Raw genomic sequence first — 16,470 nt, forward strand, 5'->3', positions numbered from 1 at the left:
TAATCATGAAGAGTGCAGAAATATCAAGGCCAAGAAAGGTACTACTGAAACGGTGCTTCAGCGTTGATTTTGTATTTATGAAATACTTGCAGCCATCATGTCTGTTTTAATCACCTTTGTTCCTGTCTTGGCCTAGGGAGGAAAGGGGGATTCTGGAATTGAAGGAGACCCTGGCCACAAAGGAGATAAGGTATTGTGTTTCAGCGCTAAAGGGTAGTCCAACTTAACCCAATGGGGTTTCTCTGACTGTCTTGGAAAGACCATATGACTCCGGAGTCTACTTCCTGCTCTAGATCACACCTGGTCTGCATCGGTTTTTTTCAGGACCCTTCAAATCAATGCATGGTCATGGTTGCTTTTTTTCTTATATCATTTATGCAATGCTGATATAAAAGACTTGGGCATCTTTGCAAAGCCACTTCTCCATGTGTGAGCTCTATTAATTTAAACACAATGGGGCTTATGCAGAGAGGTACGGTAAGGACAAATTCGGCAGGTTTGCGGCAAAAATGTCCGCATTAAAAGATTTAGTGGTGAGAACGTGGCGGGACAAGTCAAATTCACCAGACGGGTGGCGAGAAGCGTGAGTTCGCCATTGTTAAAACACGCACGATTCCAGTAGCTCCGAAGCGCATGAACGCGCCAATCGGAGCTACTATATGGCGCGTTTGGGTGACATTTTGCCAGCCAACAAAAGTTGGCTTTATTGTGTCCAAATAACACGCGCCACAGAATGGCGAGTTTCACGCCAAGTGAAACTCGCCAAATTAACAATTTACTGAACCGGGCTACCGGAGTACCCTGCATAGGACTAAAATAAAAGCCAATCCTGTGGCGAATTTATGCCTTTTCGGTACGTACCTCTCTGCATAAGCCCCAATGTCTCTGAGCTTTCCCTGACATGGAGAAATGTCTTCACAGCATATTCAATAGAGGCCTGAACTTGAAAGGAAGAGCTGCAGGTGGGGATCTCCCCTAAGCCTGAAGCCAGACATTCACACAACTGCTCTCACCCACGCCTCCCTGCCATCTCTTCCCCTGTAAATGGTGTTAACCTTCTGATTTAATACTGACTAACCTTAAAACTCACCCCACAAATTAAGCATCCCAATAGCCTGCACTCATGGCTATTGTCCCACACCAAGAGTCACTCCTACCATCCACTGTGACCAAGCACTGCCATCTTCTGTACAGCACTTATTCCCTCACCTGCTGCCTCTGTAAGTCTCCCAGCATACCATTTAGATTGTAAGCTCTTCGGGGCAGGGATTTCCTTTCCTATTGTCTGAGTTTGTGGTGCTTATTATTATTATTATAATTCCCTGTACTGTATTCTTTGTGAAGCGCCGAGTACACTTTTGGCGCTATATAAATAAAGACATGCAATACAGTGAAGGTATAGGAGGTTCACATGCAGTCGAGTTTCATGGCAATAGAATTCGATCAAACTCCAAGTACCAGTGACCTCAGTGGAATATCACACATTCATTAAAATGTTCAAAACAGATGTACTGTACCACATAGAGTACAGTTATAGAGTCACTAGCCTATACACTTTAAAATGGCATGTTGTAATAAATTGTGATGTTTTGTGTGATCATTACGGTATGAGTAATCTGTGAGGTGTTATATTGCAATATGTTGTGATACCGCCATGGCCAGATCCATAGGAACTATCACATTATGTGGTCTGCTGGTTCCCACACGTCTCACGTTTTTGATTCACTTATGAAAGGGACATCTCCGAGATTGTTACATTTCAAATGAATGGGGGCAAATGATCCAGACAAGAGGGTGGTCCTTAATTTTTGGAGAGTTGTCTGTTTACTGTCTTTGGGGGCACTCAATGGGGTCTTGACTTTATAAAGGGTGATAGTTTGAGTTTAGGAGGGGGTACATTCTGTGTTAGAGGGCTGTTTAACATGAGGTTATAACCATCTCACAATACTAAGTTAAGAGGTTAATATCTGTACTGCATCAAAGACTTTGCAGGTTTTTTAAGAACTCCGCATACCCTGTAGTTTTCTTTAAACAACATTAAATACAATAGGTCCTTGAAATCCACGCTCTACGTAAAATGTATTAGGTCTTTTTGCTTTTTCTGTTATTTTCAATAACGTAGCAGTGTTGGTCCCCAGGGTTTACGTGGATTTCCTGGAAGAATGGGAGAGTCTGGGATTGAAGGAGTCAAAGTAAGTACAGTACTGTATTATGTTCTGTTCTCACTCTTTCCACTGTGTTTAGCAAAGAGTCAGTTGAGTGATCAATGGTCTCCAAAACAGCATGCTAGTTATAATATGGCCAGGGCTTCTAATTTTAGGTTGTAAGGCAACATTATGTTACATTGTATCCATTACCGGCTGTCATATCTGGTAAAGAACCAACACAGACGATCTTCAAAGATATAGTTTATGCATGAGTTCTTGAGACTTTGTAAGTCTGCACTTCAGATAACAGTCACAGTGAGCTCTCAAAAACCTCAAGCACAATACCTTTAAAGTACTACCATGTTGGTCCATTATAAGGTATCAAATAAGTTACTGGAAGGGTTTATAAAGGTTCCTATCCAGTTACACTGTACGCTTTATAAACCCGGTAATAATCAGAATGGATTAGCTCCGTTAGGTTAGGTCATGCCAAACTCATCATATTATTTTCTTTGATTAATTGTGTAACAATTTAGATGAAGGTAATACAGTATCTGTAATCTGAATTAGATGTTGGAAAAGTGTTGTATACATTGCCACGTAGGAGGTTGCTGTACAAAATATAGAAAATGTAATGTCAATGTTGATGCCAATATGTGTACCTGGATTGAGAATTGTTTGAAGGATTGGAAGCAGAAAGTGGTCGTCAATCTAACGTAATGCATATTGGTTTCTGTAGGAGCTCAAATGCTTGGTCCTTTTTGATTATGAGTTCATACTTCCAGAAGTAACCACACAAGGGGAATATAATGACTAAAGTACATATCTCAAATTGAGTTCCGCATGTATTAATACAATGACCCCTGGAGATGTCTGGTAAGGGTGTATCCCTTCTCCAAGGGGGGCCCATAAAAAATGAGAGTACTCACTGTTCTCCCCCTGTGGGTCCTCAAGCGTGCAACCATGTCCATGTCCAAGGATATCCAAAATGTAGTGAGTGGTGCACACCAGCAGAGAACAGGTCGCGTGGCAATAAGAAAATCGTTTATTTAAGCTGCATTAAAAAACAGTGAAGTGTACAACTCTCCTATGTATTTTGTGCTATAAAGCACTTTATCAAGGAGTGATAAAGTGCTTTATAGCACGAAACGCGTAGGAGTGTTGTACTCTCCACCATTTTTTAATGCAGCTTAAATAAACGATTTTCTTATTGCCACACGACCAGTTCTCTGCTGCTCTGCACCACTCACTACATTTTGGTTAATCTAACGTATTCAGATTGGGCCAGTGATGTAAGTGATGTGGCAAAGGATTTAGGAGTTATTATAAACAGCAAGCTTGGCTTTGTGTCGGGCAACAGCGGCAAAAGCTACCAAGATATACAGTATAACAAATTGGTATGGATCAAAGGGAGCATATCTCTAGAAAGACTGCACCTTGTTCTCATGCCTATAAAAAGATGAACATCAAAAAGAAATCTCCTTTTGTTCGCCGCACTGCTCAATTATAAGTCACTTAGTTGAATCAGTGAAACATTTATTTAGCAGAATTCTTATCAAGCGCACAATGTTTCGCAGAAACCCCTCTTTCTGCTGAAATATTTACAAGACAAGTGAACAAACATTACTCTTAAATACCCTCCTGACAATTGGGCTGTCTCCTTTGGTTTTGGCACCACATGCAAATTTCACACATGCATATTCATTAGGTTTTAATGATGACATCACTCTCTTGCACTAGAACCACCCATTAGCTACTTTGAATCAGCTGTAGGACAAGGGAGTTTATCGTTATCTAAATATATATTGTATTGGTGTAACATTCATTTAGATACTTAATACTATCTTATTACACGTATCTATATTCAACATAGTCACTATATATTTAACTTTACCTCGTACAGATGTAAATCTGTAGCCAATGTTAGCCCCTCCAAATGAAATAGATCTAATACAAGACATATGCTACATTTATAAAGGATTTTTGTTACTTAATTACATATTGTAGATCAATTTCTCCTGGGAGACTAAACACACAAATATCTGAGGGAAATACCCTGATAACTTCTAAGAAAATTGCTAAAATTGCCAACATGTTACAATACAGTATATATGTTAACGAACAGATTGAAAAATATTACCCTTATATTTATTTATAACTTATTTCATGCATTCTAGGGATCTTTATTTTATTTTGAGCAGATATTAATCTGTATTTATTGTATGTATCCATTCTGCGCTGCTTTCAATTATCTATTATGCCAAAGGACAATGCTAAAGATAACAATATGTAGGATAAACTTTCTTACATGAATGAACTAATAGATCAGCAAAGGCTTATATATTATCAATTTCAGAGCAAGAATATAAACTCCCTAGCATCCTTGCATATGTAGCCTAGTGCCCCTGGCTATACCCTTTCCCTGGCCCTAACATTATAAGTCTTGATAGGAACAGGCAGTGTTGGTTAAACTCCTGCACACAGGCCTAGTATGTGATTTGCAGACTCAAGTATGTGAGTTGCAGGATACAAGCTTACCATATCCAGGTGCAGGCCTAACGGCAGTTTGGAGTGTCATGCCTGGGAGGGTACTGACTGGATCACATGCAAGTGGTGTGATGCCTGTCAGTACCTAGACCTGCCCTGTTATGGGGCAGGGTTACAAACCACTCCCCAGGTATAAAGGATGGCCTCCACTAAATTGTGTGGGTCTTGTCTTCCCTCCCTCTGTGGAGTGGGAGAACTTCCACCTTGCCCCATCAGGGGAAAAGGCGGGTAAAGTACTACCCTCAAGGGCCTCAAGCCCCTGGGGCTTAGTTCAGGGAAGATGCAGTTTTGATGATGAATGCCGGTTCCAATAAACGAGTTGTACCATCCATGGCGTTGGACTACATTATTGGTAGAAGTCCCTGTGGGGAGAACTCCTGTCTTTGGCCGGAGCCGTACAGGATGGAGGCGCTGTACTAAGAGATCTGGGAGCCAGAAAACCTGTCCCGTTGTCTGACTCCCACTATCATCTGCGGAGAATCACACCTCCTGAGAGCCAACAGGTATGCACACTAACACTCTATTTACCATCAGAACTCCCTTAGGGGGGGATAGAGGGGTTACACATATATTCTGAAGTTCCCTAAGGCCTTCCCGTTAAAACGGGTGCCAATACCTACCCAGATTGTGGAAATCAGAAATAGACAATATAGGATAATATATAGGATAATATCCTTGAGGCCTTGCTACTGTGACGTAGGTGCCTAAACCTATACAAAATGCATAGGCGGAAGGTACCCCACATACGTCTATTATGGTTAACACTTCAAGGGGTTTATAGGAAGCAGCTAAGATTATTCTGCTCATTCATTCCAAACAATGACTCTGAGTGTAAATGATATATCCAAAATGTTTCCATGTGGAGCAACGCCACCACCCCTGGTATGCCCTTTCACTTGTTCCAACACAAAATATGTGAGTTGTGACACATTTTATCTATTTCCTGTGGAATGTCTGGGGTTTCTTCTCTTTTAAGTCTAATCTCATATTTATGTTGATGTAGCCTTTGTTTGATTGATTGTTTTTGTAGTGGGCTAACATAAAGCTTACCACATGGGCATTGTAATGCATACACAACCCACCAGCTATTGCACGTATACAATGCTTTCAAGTTGTAAACCTTTCCACTATGGCTGAGATGATAGTGGGCGCCCGAGCGATGGGTGAACTTAGCATCCAGCGATTGGGGAGGCGTGGAGGACGCGTCACCAGGCTGGTTCGCCCTCATTGGCTGTGCCGCGAAAAGACAAAATAATTTCTTTAAAAAAAAAAATCTGCTCTGCGGCGCGATTGCGTGCACTATGGCCGGCCTCATAGGCAAGAGGCCTGTAGTGCTCGCCGCGCGCACACGCCGTCGCGAGCACTATAATCTCAGCCGTAGAGGATGATTGAAGTTCTCTCCCTTTACAATGACAGCAGAGCAGGCATGGAAAGCTACCTTTTTTTCACAGTTGTTTTTTTGCCAGCTACATATAACGTCAACCTCTGCTCTTATTCATTTATCTCCCAAATTGTAGGCCCTTTTAGATGAGAAGGAGCGGCTCAGTGAGTAAAGACACTGGGGGCTATGCACTAAGCTCAATGGGTTTGCGTTCTGATGTTCAAAAAAAGCACGTCCGTTAAAAAGTGAGGCCGGGGACGCGATTCACTAAGGCCTTGAGCCCATTTTTTAACGTACGTGCTCAAAACACCCACAGCGTACGTGTTGCTTTTTTTCCCCCCTACTAGCGTTCTTAACCTTCACGTTCGCTAGCTGATAGAAAAAAAAAGCCGCATGTAACATTTGCATGGAGATTTGCCATCTCCATACAAGGCTGTTACAGGCGATCGTACACTAATTAAAATCATTTTAATAAAAGTGTACATGAGCAGGGGGTCTCCGGAGCTGAACCGCATTGGTTTCAGGTCTGAGGACACCTACTTCAGAGGATAGAGGCCCCGTTATGGGGTGCCGGTATCCCCTGCAGAATTTAAATGTCCCGGTCACGTGATGCGGAAGCTTGAAACTGCAGGGGATACCGGCACCCCATAAAGGTGCCTGTATCTCGGGAAGCAGGGGGTCCCGGACATAAAACCAACGCGGGTCAGCTCCAGAGACCACCTGCACATCTACACTATGAAACACATGTATATTAAAAAAAGATTTAACAAACATCAATATACGACCCCCCCACCCCCCTCCGCCCAAACCCATACAGTACTATGTAAATAAGTAATAGTAAAAAGTAAAATAACTATTATCCAGATATGGATAATAGATTATTTGCCCATTATTAAACACTGCATTAGCATACCTAAATAAAGTAAATAAAAACAGTAGCCAGCTAATCCAATGAATACAAGCAATAACAACATCAACAATAAATTAATTAAACCATTAACCAATGAAACCAATTAATTCCTAAACCAACTCAAAATGAATAGTAACACTAACCAATGAAACCAATGAATTATTACAACATTAATGAATGTAAACATTAAAAGACAAAGAAATAAATTCAAACAATATCTGAAATAACCATAAAACGCATTAGCTAACATAATACAACATTAACTACAAACGAACACCAATCGCAAACATTGTATTACCATTAAGCAGGAAAAAAAACAAACAATCACATCCACATAAGTGTGAGGACTCGGGAGTCTCGCGGCCCTCCGCGCGCTCCCGCAAGACGCCGACGCACGCGCAGTCTCTCACCCTCTGCTCCGGCACCCGTTGCCGCGTCCCTGGAATCCCGCGCACTCACGCGCGCCTCCTCACGCAGGTGCAGGGCTTCCCCCGCTGGAGTGGCGCCCTCTACCCGCACTGCGCGCATGAGCGGTGGATCAGTCCCTGTTCGCGTCGCGCTCGCGACGCACGCGCAACGCTCCCAAACGACGTGTCAAGCAAAAATCAGCTTTTAAACAGCCTCACCTGCCATAAAATCTCCTAGCCTATCGCTCCTCCTGCGGAGGCCGCACCTCCGCTCCACCCCCTGGGGGATTAGTTCCTTCTGCACATATATGCTCAGCTGTGCCACTGGCACTTTGGCTGAGCATAGTTCTGGTTCCCTGTGCTTACCTCTCCTGCCTCCTAGATTCCTGCCTTGCCTTGCCTTGTGAATTCCCGTGTACCAATCCGGCTTGCCTTTGGACTACTGCTTCTCTGGACTACTGATCTCGGCTTCCCTCGACCATCCGTCACTCTCCTGCCCTGACCTTGGCTTGCCTCCTTCTACGATCCGGACCTCTCCTGCACAGACCTCGGCAAGTATACGACAACTCTGATCTCTCCTATCCCGACCTGGCTGCCAAGACCACTCTACATTCCGGACACGACCCCTGTGTCTGTGGCTGGTGTTTACACGTTCCCATCTCAGTACCGGGGTCTCGTCTTGTCTGTCGTGAGCACGGCGTAACAATAAGAAATTGAAATTAAAACAACCAACAGCAATACAAAGCCACAAATGCCCCCCAAATATTGTCATAATAATGTATTCATCTGTACCCTAAAGTGGTACAGATTAATATATTATCAGTCAATGTGCCTCCCCCAAAAAATCAAAAAACACATCCAATGAAAAAACCTGTAAAAAGAGACATTTACAAACATTCAATATATTACTTACCATTAGAAGCAGTGGCCCTCCGACTCCCGGGGTAACAGGAAGCTCACGTACCTTGAAGGCCTCCAACAGCATCCGATGCCATCCACCATGAAGATCCAGATCAGGTACCCAAATCTACTTTTTTCTTTCTATAATCACCTTCTTCTATCTTCATCTGTCACTATTTCTTGATCTTCTTTATCTTCTATCTTCATCTGTCAATCCAAAAAACCCCATGGTAAATCCCAACCGTTGTTGTCTCGTCATCTTCTTGGGCTCAAATGAGGCGTACGGCCTTAAATAGGGCTTGTGACGTCACATTTAGCCTCAAAATGGTTAACAGCCACCTGATTGGCTGTTAAAACCATGTTCCGACTTTAATTTTTTTTTTTACATGACGTCACTTAAAGGGAATGATGCCAGCCAATCAGAATGGATATATATTTTGCACATTATTGTACTGTATGTGTTAGGGGGGTGTATTTAGTTAGAAATAATGTTTAGTATTTTTGTAGGCACAACATTGGTACCGCAGGCCCGCGGGTACTCCGGGACGGCCGCGGGGTTAGCTGGGGACACCTGCGCGACCTCCGGCCTCCCACGGGGTCAGCCGGGGACAACCGCCGGCCTGTTGTATGGGTGTTGCGCATGCAAAAATGTAAAGCAAGAAATTTTTCAAAGTCCAGCTTTTTTTTGCATCTACCTTGAGCTGACGTGTTCTGTTGAACGCAACTTTCGCGTACGCTAAGGTTACGTAGCTTAGTGCATCCCGCTTAAGGACAGAATTTAACGCAAACAGGGTAACGAACGAGCAAAGTTGGACTTAGAAAAATTTCCTGAAAAAAATCAGTTTTAGAGCGCAAAGTGCCTGTTTGCGTGGCTTAGTGCATCGTGTTCAGCGCAACATCACGTTCTAAGAGCACTTTGCGCTCTAAAAACGACTTAACGGAGCTTAGTGCATGACCCCCACTGAGTGTGAAGCAGGGGAGCCTGGTTAAATTCCCAGTGTCGGCTCCTTGTGACCTTGGGAAAGTCACTTTATCTCCCTGTGCCTCAGGTACCAAAAACATAGATTGTAAGCTCTACGGGGCAGGGACCTGTGCCTTCAAAATGTCTCTGTAAAGCGCTACGTAAAACTAGCAGCGCTATACAAGAACATGTTATTACACTATTATTATTAAAAGAGTGGCTGCTCTTTGACAAGATGAGATATAGAAAGATCTTTGTGTAAAATATGCCAATGCTTCATGACAATATTCCTAATGTTTGAGGAATTACCATTACAGGTCGATACACGGGGAAGCCTCCTATCCTTTTTCCCTTTTGGTTTTACAGTGAGGAGAGATTGCCTCTCAATGTTGAACACTTTATCCACAAACTTTTTTCGTTGTTTACTGGGAAATCCTGGATCGACAAATTTCGCAGTCATGTGATCTGCATTCTTAGGCCGCGTTTATAGTGGCAGCGATGGAGTGCGTTCGCATCGCGAACAACTTTTCCCATAGAGGACCCGCCCATAGAGTGCATGACCGCGCGAGCAATTCTCGGGAAGACAAACAATTTTGTCTTTGTTGTGCGTCAGCCGGGTCACGTGCGCGGTTCAGCTAATGAGGGTGAGCCGCTCACGTGATGTCACGGCCACGCCTCTGCCATGACTCCCCGTCGCCTCTGAAATCAGGGCAGCTGTCGCGTGCTCCGTCACGCGCGCAGCTACGATAGACATTGCCTTAGTAAATCTGCTGTCGGTTCTAGAGATGCGTCTAGCCCAGGGATGGCCAACTCCAGTTCTCAAGGGCCACAAACAAGTCCGATTTTCGGGTTCTCTGCTTCAGCACAGGTGGCTCACTCAGCGGATTCAACAAAGAGACTTATAATTGAACAGTGCAGCGAACAAGGGGAGATTTATTTTTGATGTTCAATATTTGATGGTGGATCCCAGCCATCCTTCTAGCCAGAACCAACAAGCTACGCTCAGAGGAATACTAAAGATACATGGAAGGAGTGCAGTAAGAATGGGCTTTTGTCTATAAAAGGCACAATGGGACTGGACAAAAAGTGCCATAGAATTACAAACGGGATGGAAGGTCAGACTTCTAAGGGAAGACTATCCAAATTAAGATTGTTCTTCTTGTAAAAGAGACATATATGAAGTGCTATTATTACTATTTACGAATATATCTTAGGCCAATACAAGAAACTCGCAAGAAATCTTTTCACCCCAAAAGCTGTACAAGTGACACAGTACTGCCCGTTGAAATGAGAGGAATAGAGATTGCACCAGCATGAAACGACTCTTCGTAGTAAGCGCAGTGAAAATGTGTGCATTTTTCCCATCGCTGAATAATGCCAGATACGTTTAAGGACAGATTGAACATCTTTTCAAGAAAAAAAAAATATATATATATACATTGCCGACTTTATTGTTCCCCCCAGATAGCACAAGATACTCTGTTATAACACAGAATATTGCAGACTTTCTATAGGATTCAATAACATTGTTGGTGCAGAATATCACAACATATCCCAACAAAAGGGATCAAGTAAGCTTGCTACATCTGTTCAAGGACACGCGGCACAGGATAAAACCAATGCAGAGCATTGACCAGGTAATGATCTGATTGGTAGGGATTTGGAACTACACAACTGGCAAATGTTGCATAGAGATTCGATCGGTGATAACTGCCATTGTGTACTGGGAAACTGAGGGGTTAACCAATCCGGCGCTCCAATAGTCAGTACGGTTGCTGAATCCTGCTTATGAAATGAACGAATGTAATAGAGTCACGGCTAGTCTTCAGGGAGAACTCGTGAGTAAGAATAATCTCTCAACAATTGGCTCACCATTGAGCACTAATGATATTGAATGTAGAGAAACTCACGATTAGTGAAGCAGATTAAGCCGGGCAGATAAATGAAGAAATCAACCGCAAACAGGCACACTGCAAACCACCAGGGAACTCCTCCGTGTCGGTGGGTGGTCTATGACCCGCAGTGTCTGGACGATCAGCTGACACAGCAATCCAGCGTGCTACCGGTGACAAACTGGAACCGATGAAATTCCTCCCACCGGAGGAAAGAACGATGCACCGCCGTAGAAAAAATCGCTTGCAAGGCTGAAGTGGTGACTAAAAGATTTATTGGAGCATCATAGTGTAGTACTGGCGGATTCTCTGACGCGTTTCAGCCGCAGCGGGCCTTTGTCAAAGAGTGCCATTGACTTGAATGACCGTTAATGCTGATTATCCTCCGATACCTGTCACGGTAGCTTATGACAGGCTGTAATTTACACCAAAAATATATATAAATATATATATATACCTGGGTTTGAACTGGGATGAGACTTAGATATGATAAAATGTAATTTATTCCTTGATAAAGGTGAACACACAAAATGTACAAATAACAGCAAAATATAGGCACTTACTTAAAGATGGCAATGATGAAAACAGTCCCATGTGGACTGGCAGTTCATACAGCACTCTTCATTGTCATCAAGACACCAAAGACATGAAAAGACCTCTGGCAGGAAGACAGTGCATAGCGTTTCTCTCAGCAATCAAGATGGTATAGAACAGACTTTGCATGAAGACATGAAGACAATACATGAAGACAATGAAGACAATTCACTCACGGCGCCGAGCCGTCTAGCAAAAGTCCCTTTGAAGCTTCTTGAAGCAGCTTGGGACTTCCAGTGTTTAGTGTGAAGTATAACACTTAACCATTCAGTTCCTTTGGTCACTGGCTTTTGTAAATTCCAGCAGGATGTCCTTCCTGCTTATTACCATACAGAATGGAACCAAAATTCCATATATACTGCAAATAACTTCGTAACTTCAGTTCAGTAATACTTACTGGCAGGCGAGACATCTTAATACATTCAGTCACACCTGACGCTCCCAGAGAGACCAAACATTACAGTGTAATATTAAAATTAAGAGAGATATTAATATCTGGCCCTTAGTGGCTGTTAGAGATCAAGTGATTAGACTCCCCAGGTGGGGCATGGTGTCACGAATACACATATGTAACTCTTAGCATGTTCGGCCAAGGACATCTCATAATATTCTTATATTTAATAAGGTCACTCATTCTGATTTCCTCCTTGGGTAGCCCCACCCTTGCCCCCATCAATAAACCCTTTGAAGCAGGGACCCCTGGGGGGGGGGGGTGTCATGTTCATTCCTGCAGGAAACCTTGGTGTGTAAGTGTGAGTTTTAACGCTCACCACCCAAACAGTCCCTGGGTCCCGCATAACCAATTAGGTAATTAGCCTTTGATCAGGGCTATGTAAATTCTAGCAAGCTGTCCTGCTTGCATACAGAGGGCAGGCGGAAACAATTAGCATTCTGCCTGTACATTTCAAAAACTGCAACAGGAAGGCACTTTATCAAAAATATGTTTCCCTTATGACCAAGTTATTTTTTTTAATAGGGGTGTCCGTGGGGGTTTACGCTGAGGCTGCGCACCAACCATCAGGGTGCTGGCTCACGCCATTCCTAAATTACCAGTCTTACTGGTACGGCTCCTGTTAGGCAGCCCTGCATATAATATTAACCCCTTACTCCCCAGTGTGTGTGTTATGCAGACACTGATCCAGAAACAATACAGTTACACAGGGGAATAAGCATTTTCATGTTATAACAAGGGTTAAATCACATTTCTGGGCCTCAGCCCAGTTAACCCCTTGTCTCCCTGGTGAGGTTAGAGGGTGGCCAATTGGGGGGTAACCCCTTTAATCCCGGGCCAAACCCTCACGATCGTCACAATACCCATTATTGTAGCTTTGTGAATCCTGTATTAAGAGTCACAAACAATCTTCACAGAAATATGATACAAGTAGATATTGTTAAAACCTTCGAATAACATTAAACACTAAGGGGCCTGTTGTTTAAGCCTCGATAACCCACTTATAAGTGGGCGATAAAGGCATGAATTCACCAATTTTTTTCTGCCGTCCAAAACCCATCGCCGGGTGAGCAGTGATAAGACACTTTTAGGCAGGTTCTGAAATTCGTGTAATTCTAGTAGCCTAGATTAGTTTATCGAAGCTTATCGCGGTTCTGGAATGGGCGATTTTCTCCCAAAATCCTCACGCCAGGAAAAGTTGGCGTGAGGCTGAGGAGAAGCTGCTGAGGAGGTGGCGAGAGAGGACTTAGGGAAAAAATGCTCTTTTCCTGCATCGGATTGATGCCGGGGGTCTCCGGTGCTGATACCCATTAATATCAGCACCGGAAAACTCCGGCATGAATCCCATGCAATAAAAATGCATTTACAGTCAGGTTAATAACCTTAGCGGCTTACCGCTAAGGCAATAAAGTGGTTTACTACCAGTGCCCAGTTTAATGTGGGTAGCGGGGGTGGGTGAAGGTGGTATTTGGCCCTTGGTGGGTGTTTTGGCCTTGTGGGGGGATTGCGGATGGACTTAACCCCTTCATTACCTTAGCGGTTATTACCGCTAAGTTAATGAAAGGGTTAACCACTCCCGCTACCACCCGGTAGGCGTAAACATCCATCCTTGGGGCTCTCGATCGCGACGCCATCACCCGCAATCCATCTCCATCCTACTTAACAACAGCATCAGGTACAAAAAATCTTCTTTCTTTGATCTTCTTTCACCTTCTTCTATCTTCATCTGTCATTATTTCTTCTTTTCTTTAATCTTCTTTCTTCTTTCTTTCAATCCAAAGTACCCCATGTTAAATCCACAACGGATGTCGTCTCGACATCTTCTTGAGCTAAAATGAGATGAAACAAGCCTTATATATGGCCTGTGATGTCACATTTTAGGGTCAGATGGTGCAGCTCCAATGCAATTGGATGCTGTATCATGTGCCCGCCTCTTTTTTTTGTTTGTTTGTTTAATAGCTTTTTTGCTCATTACTGTACTGTATGTGTTGGGTGGGGGGGAGGGTGGGTTGTTGGGGGAAGAGGAGGTGGGTAGTAGGGTTGTTGTGTGTATTTTTGTTTATTGTGGGTTAAGGGGTTAGTAGCCCCAAGGATGGATGTTTAGGCCTAACGGGTGGTAGCGGGAGGGGTTAACCGCTTAATTAACTTAGCTGTATTAACCGCTGCGGTAATGAAGGGGTTAACACCACCCGCAACCCCCTGCAATGCCTAAACACCCAGAAAGGTCCAAATACCACCTTCACCCACCCCTGCTACCCACAAGAATCCGGTCACTGGTAGTTAACCCCCTTCATTGCCTTAGTGGCTAGCCGCTAAGGTAATGAAGCTGTTTTAATAAAAATGTTAATACTAGTCTACATGAGCAGGGGGTTCCTGGAGCAGAACCGTGTTGATTTGAGGTCCGGGGACCCACTGTTTCCTGGGATACAGGCCCCGTTATGGGGTACCGATATCTCCCATGTATTTAAATCCCAGACATTTAAATCCGAGACATTTAAATGCATGGGAGATACCGGCACCCCATAACGGGGCCTGTATCTCGGGAAGCAGGGGGTCACCGGACCTCAAAGCAACACGGTTCTGCTCCGGAGACCCCCTGCTCACGTATGCTAGCGTTAACATTTGCTATTAAAACCCTGGGATCGCCGGCGGGATATGCGCAGGGGGAGGCGGCTCTCTCTGCGCAGCTCTCTATGCAGCCGGGCAGATCGCTGCAGATCGCCGGCCGAGCCCTTTTGAGAGAGGCGAGCATCACGTCGCCAGCTACTCGCCCGTTTTGGGCATTTTGCTATCGCAGGTATTCGAGGCTTTCTGAGTGCCATGATTGCAACGCTCCAAAAACTGGTGGAGTAACCTGCCCAGCGATTATTTTTTATGAAGGTTTATAGAATAGGCCCCTTAGGGTTTTTTTTTTTAAAAAATTGTTATATTTGTCCTATGTTATATGCTGACCTTATAAAAAATAAAAATCGACCGCCTGCGTTCACTTGTCGCACAATGACATCACGCAGTGACATCACACAGAAGGGAGCAGCCAGAGGAAACCACACCCCTCCCAAGTCTCAGCTCACCGTGTTTACAAACTAACTTTAAAAAATGATTTAAAAATATTTAAACATTTCAGATCTTGGGGGAAAGGTAAATCCATCACCCAGATGTAACCCCTTAAATGTGTCACTGTCATTAATACACCTTGGTCCTTAGAGCAGGGGTTCTCAACTCCAGTCGTCAAGACCCTGCAACAGGTCAGGTTTTCAGGATATCCCTGCTTCAGCACTGATGGCTCAATTAGTCCCAGCTTGAGCACAGGTGACTCAGTCTTTGACTTGAGCCGCGATTGAGCCACGTGTGCTGAAGCAGGGATATCCTTTAAACTTAACCTGTTGGGGGTTCTTAAGGGCTGGCGTTGAGAACCTCTGGGTTAGTGGAATTACATCGATCATATAATTTGTGCCTCTTGTGGGGGGTATCCTTTATCCGGTCAGTATAATAGGCTTGATTTTATATAGCCAAAAAAAATAAAATGTTCCCAAAGGTACATGTACAGTACTGTAATATCAATTGCTGGAACATTTCTGACAGGCTTTCGAGAATCAGACAGAGGTCAGGGAATAATGAACTAAACTCAGAATTTAAGCATGCTTGTAAAAATTAGGGAATGGTATAAGGAAGGCCTGAGCCAAGCCTTGGGTTTATTGGTGCGTTACTAGCACTGCCAATTAACGTCATGCACTGCCAATTAACGTCATGCACTGCTAAAACCAAGATCTATCTCAACAAATATTTTTAGCTGGTCTTTTCTTACTTTTTGTCTAACGCAAAAGTTGCTATGGACTTTTATTCAGGAGCAACTAAGCATCAAAGAATAGAATGAGTTTTCTGCAAAGTAGTGAAGTAGTGTGTGTGTGTGTGTGTGTGTGTGTGTGTGTGTGTGTGTGTGTGTGTGTGTGTGTGTGTGTGTGTGTGTGTGTGTGTGTGTGTGTGTGTGTGTGTGTGTGTGTAACACATTGTACATGCGGTTTGCTTCCGGGGGACACTTAGAGAGGTTGGCGCTTCCTGAGTTCCTGCTGGACGGTGGCTCGGAGGTGTCGGGATCACACATGGGAGAGAGGCGTGTGAGCAGCACAGCGGAGTCCAGCGTTTGGTGCATGAGTATAACTCATAACATGCTCTTTATACTATTTTGTTTGTGAGTTTTAAATTGTTGGACTTTTTATTGGGAATATTAAATTGTATTTTTTCCATATTGCACTAGGATCGGGCGCTTTCTTTTTTTCGTT

General features: G+C 43.7%; 1 protein-coding gene across 1 annotated transcript in view; it reads left to right on the forward strand.

The window, feature by feature from the left end:
* LOC142494625 (uncharacterized) overlaps nucleotides 1-16,470 on the forward strand; it is a 439,963-nt gene that overhangs the window by 351,125 nt on the left and 72,368 nt on the right. Inside the window, exons 91-92 of the mRNA XM_075599056.1 lie at nucleotides 137-190; nucleotides 2,139-2,192. Coding sequence (XP_075455171.1) covers nucleotides 137-190; nucleotides 2,139-2,192 — 108 coding nt within the window. The remainder of the gene's footprint in view (nucleotides 1-136; nucleotides 191-2,138; nucleotides 2,193-16,470) is intronic.

This window comes from Ascaphus truei, chromosome 5, assembly GCF_040206685.1.
Source record: "Ascaphus truei isolate aAscTru1 chromosome 5, aAscTru1.hap1, whole genome shotgun sequence".
Classification (NCBI taxonomy): domain Eukaryota; kingdom Metazoa; phylum Chordata; class Amphibia; order Anura; family Ascaphidae; genus Ascaphus; species Ascaphus truei.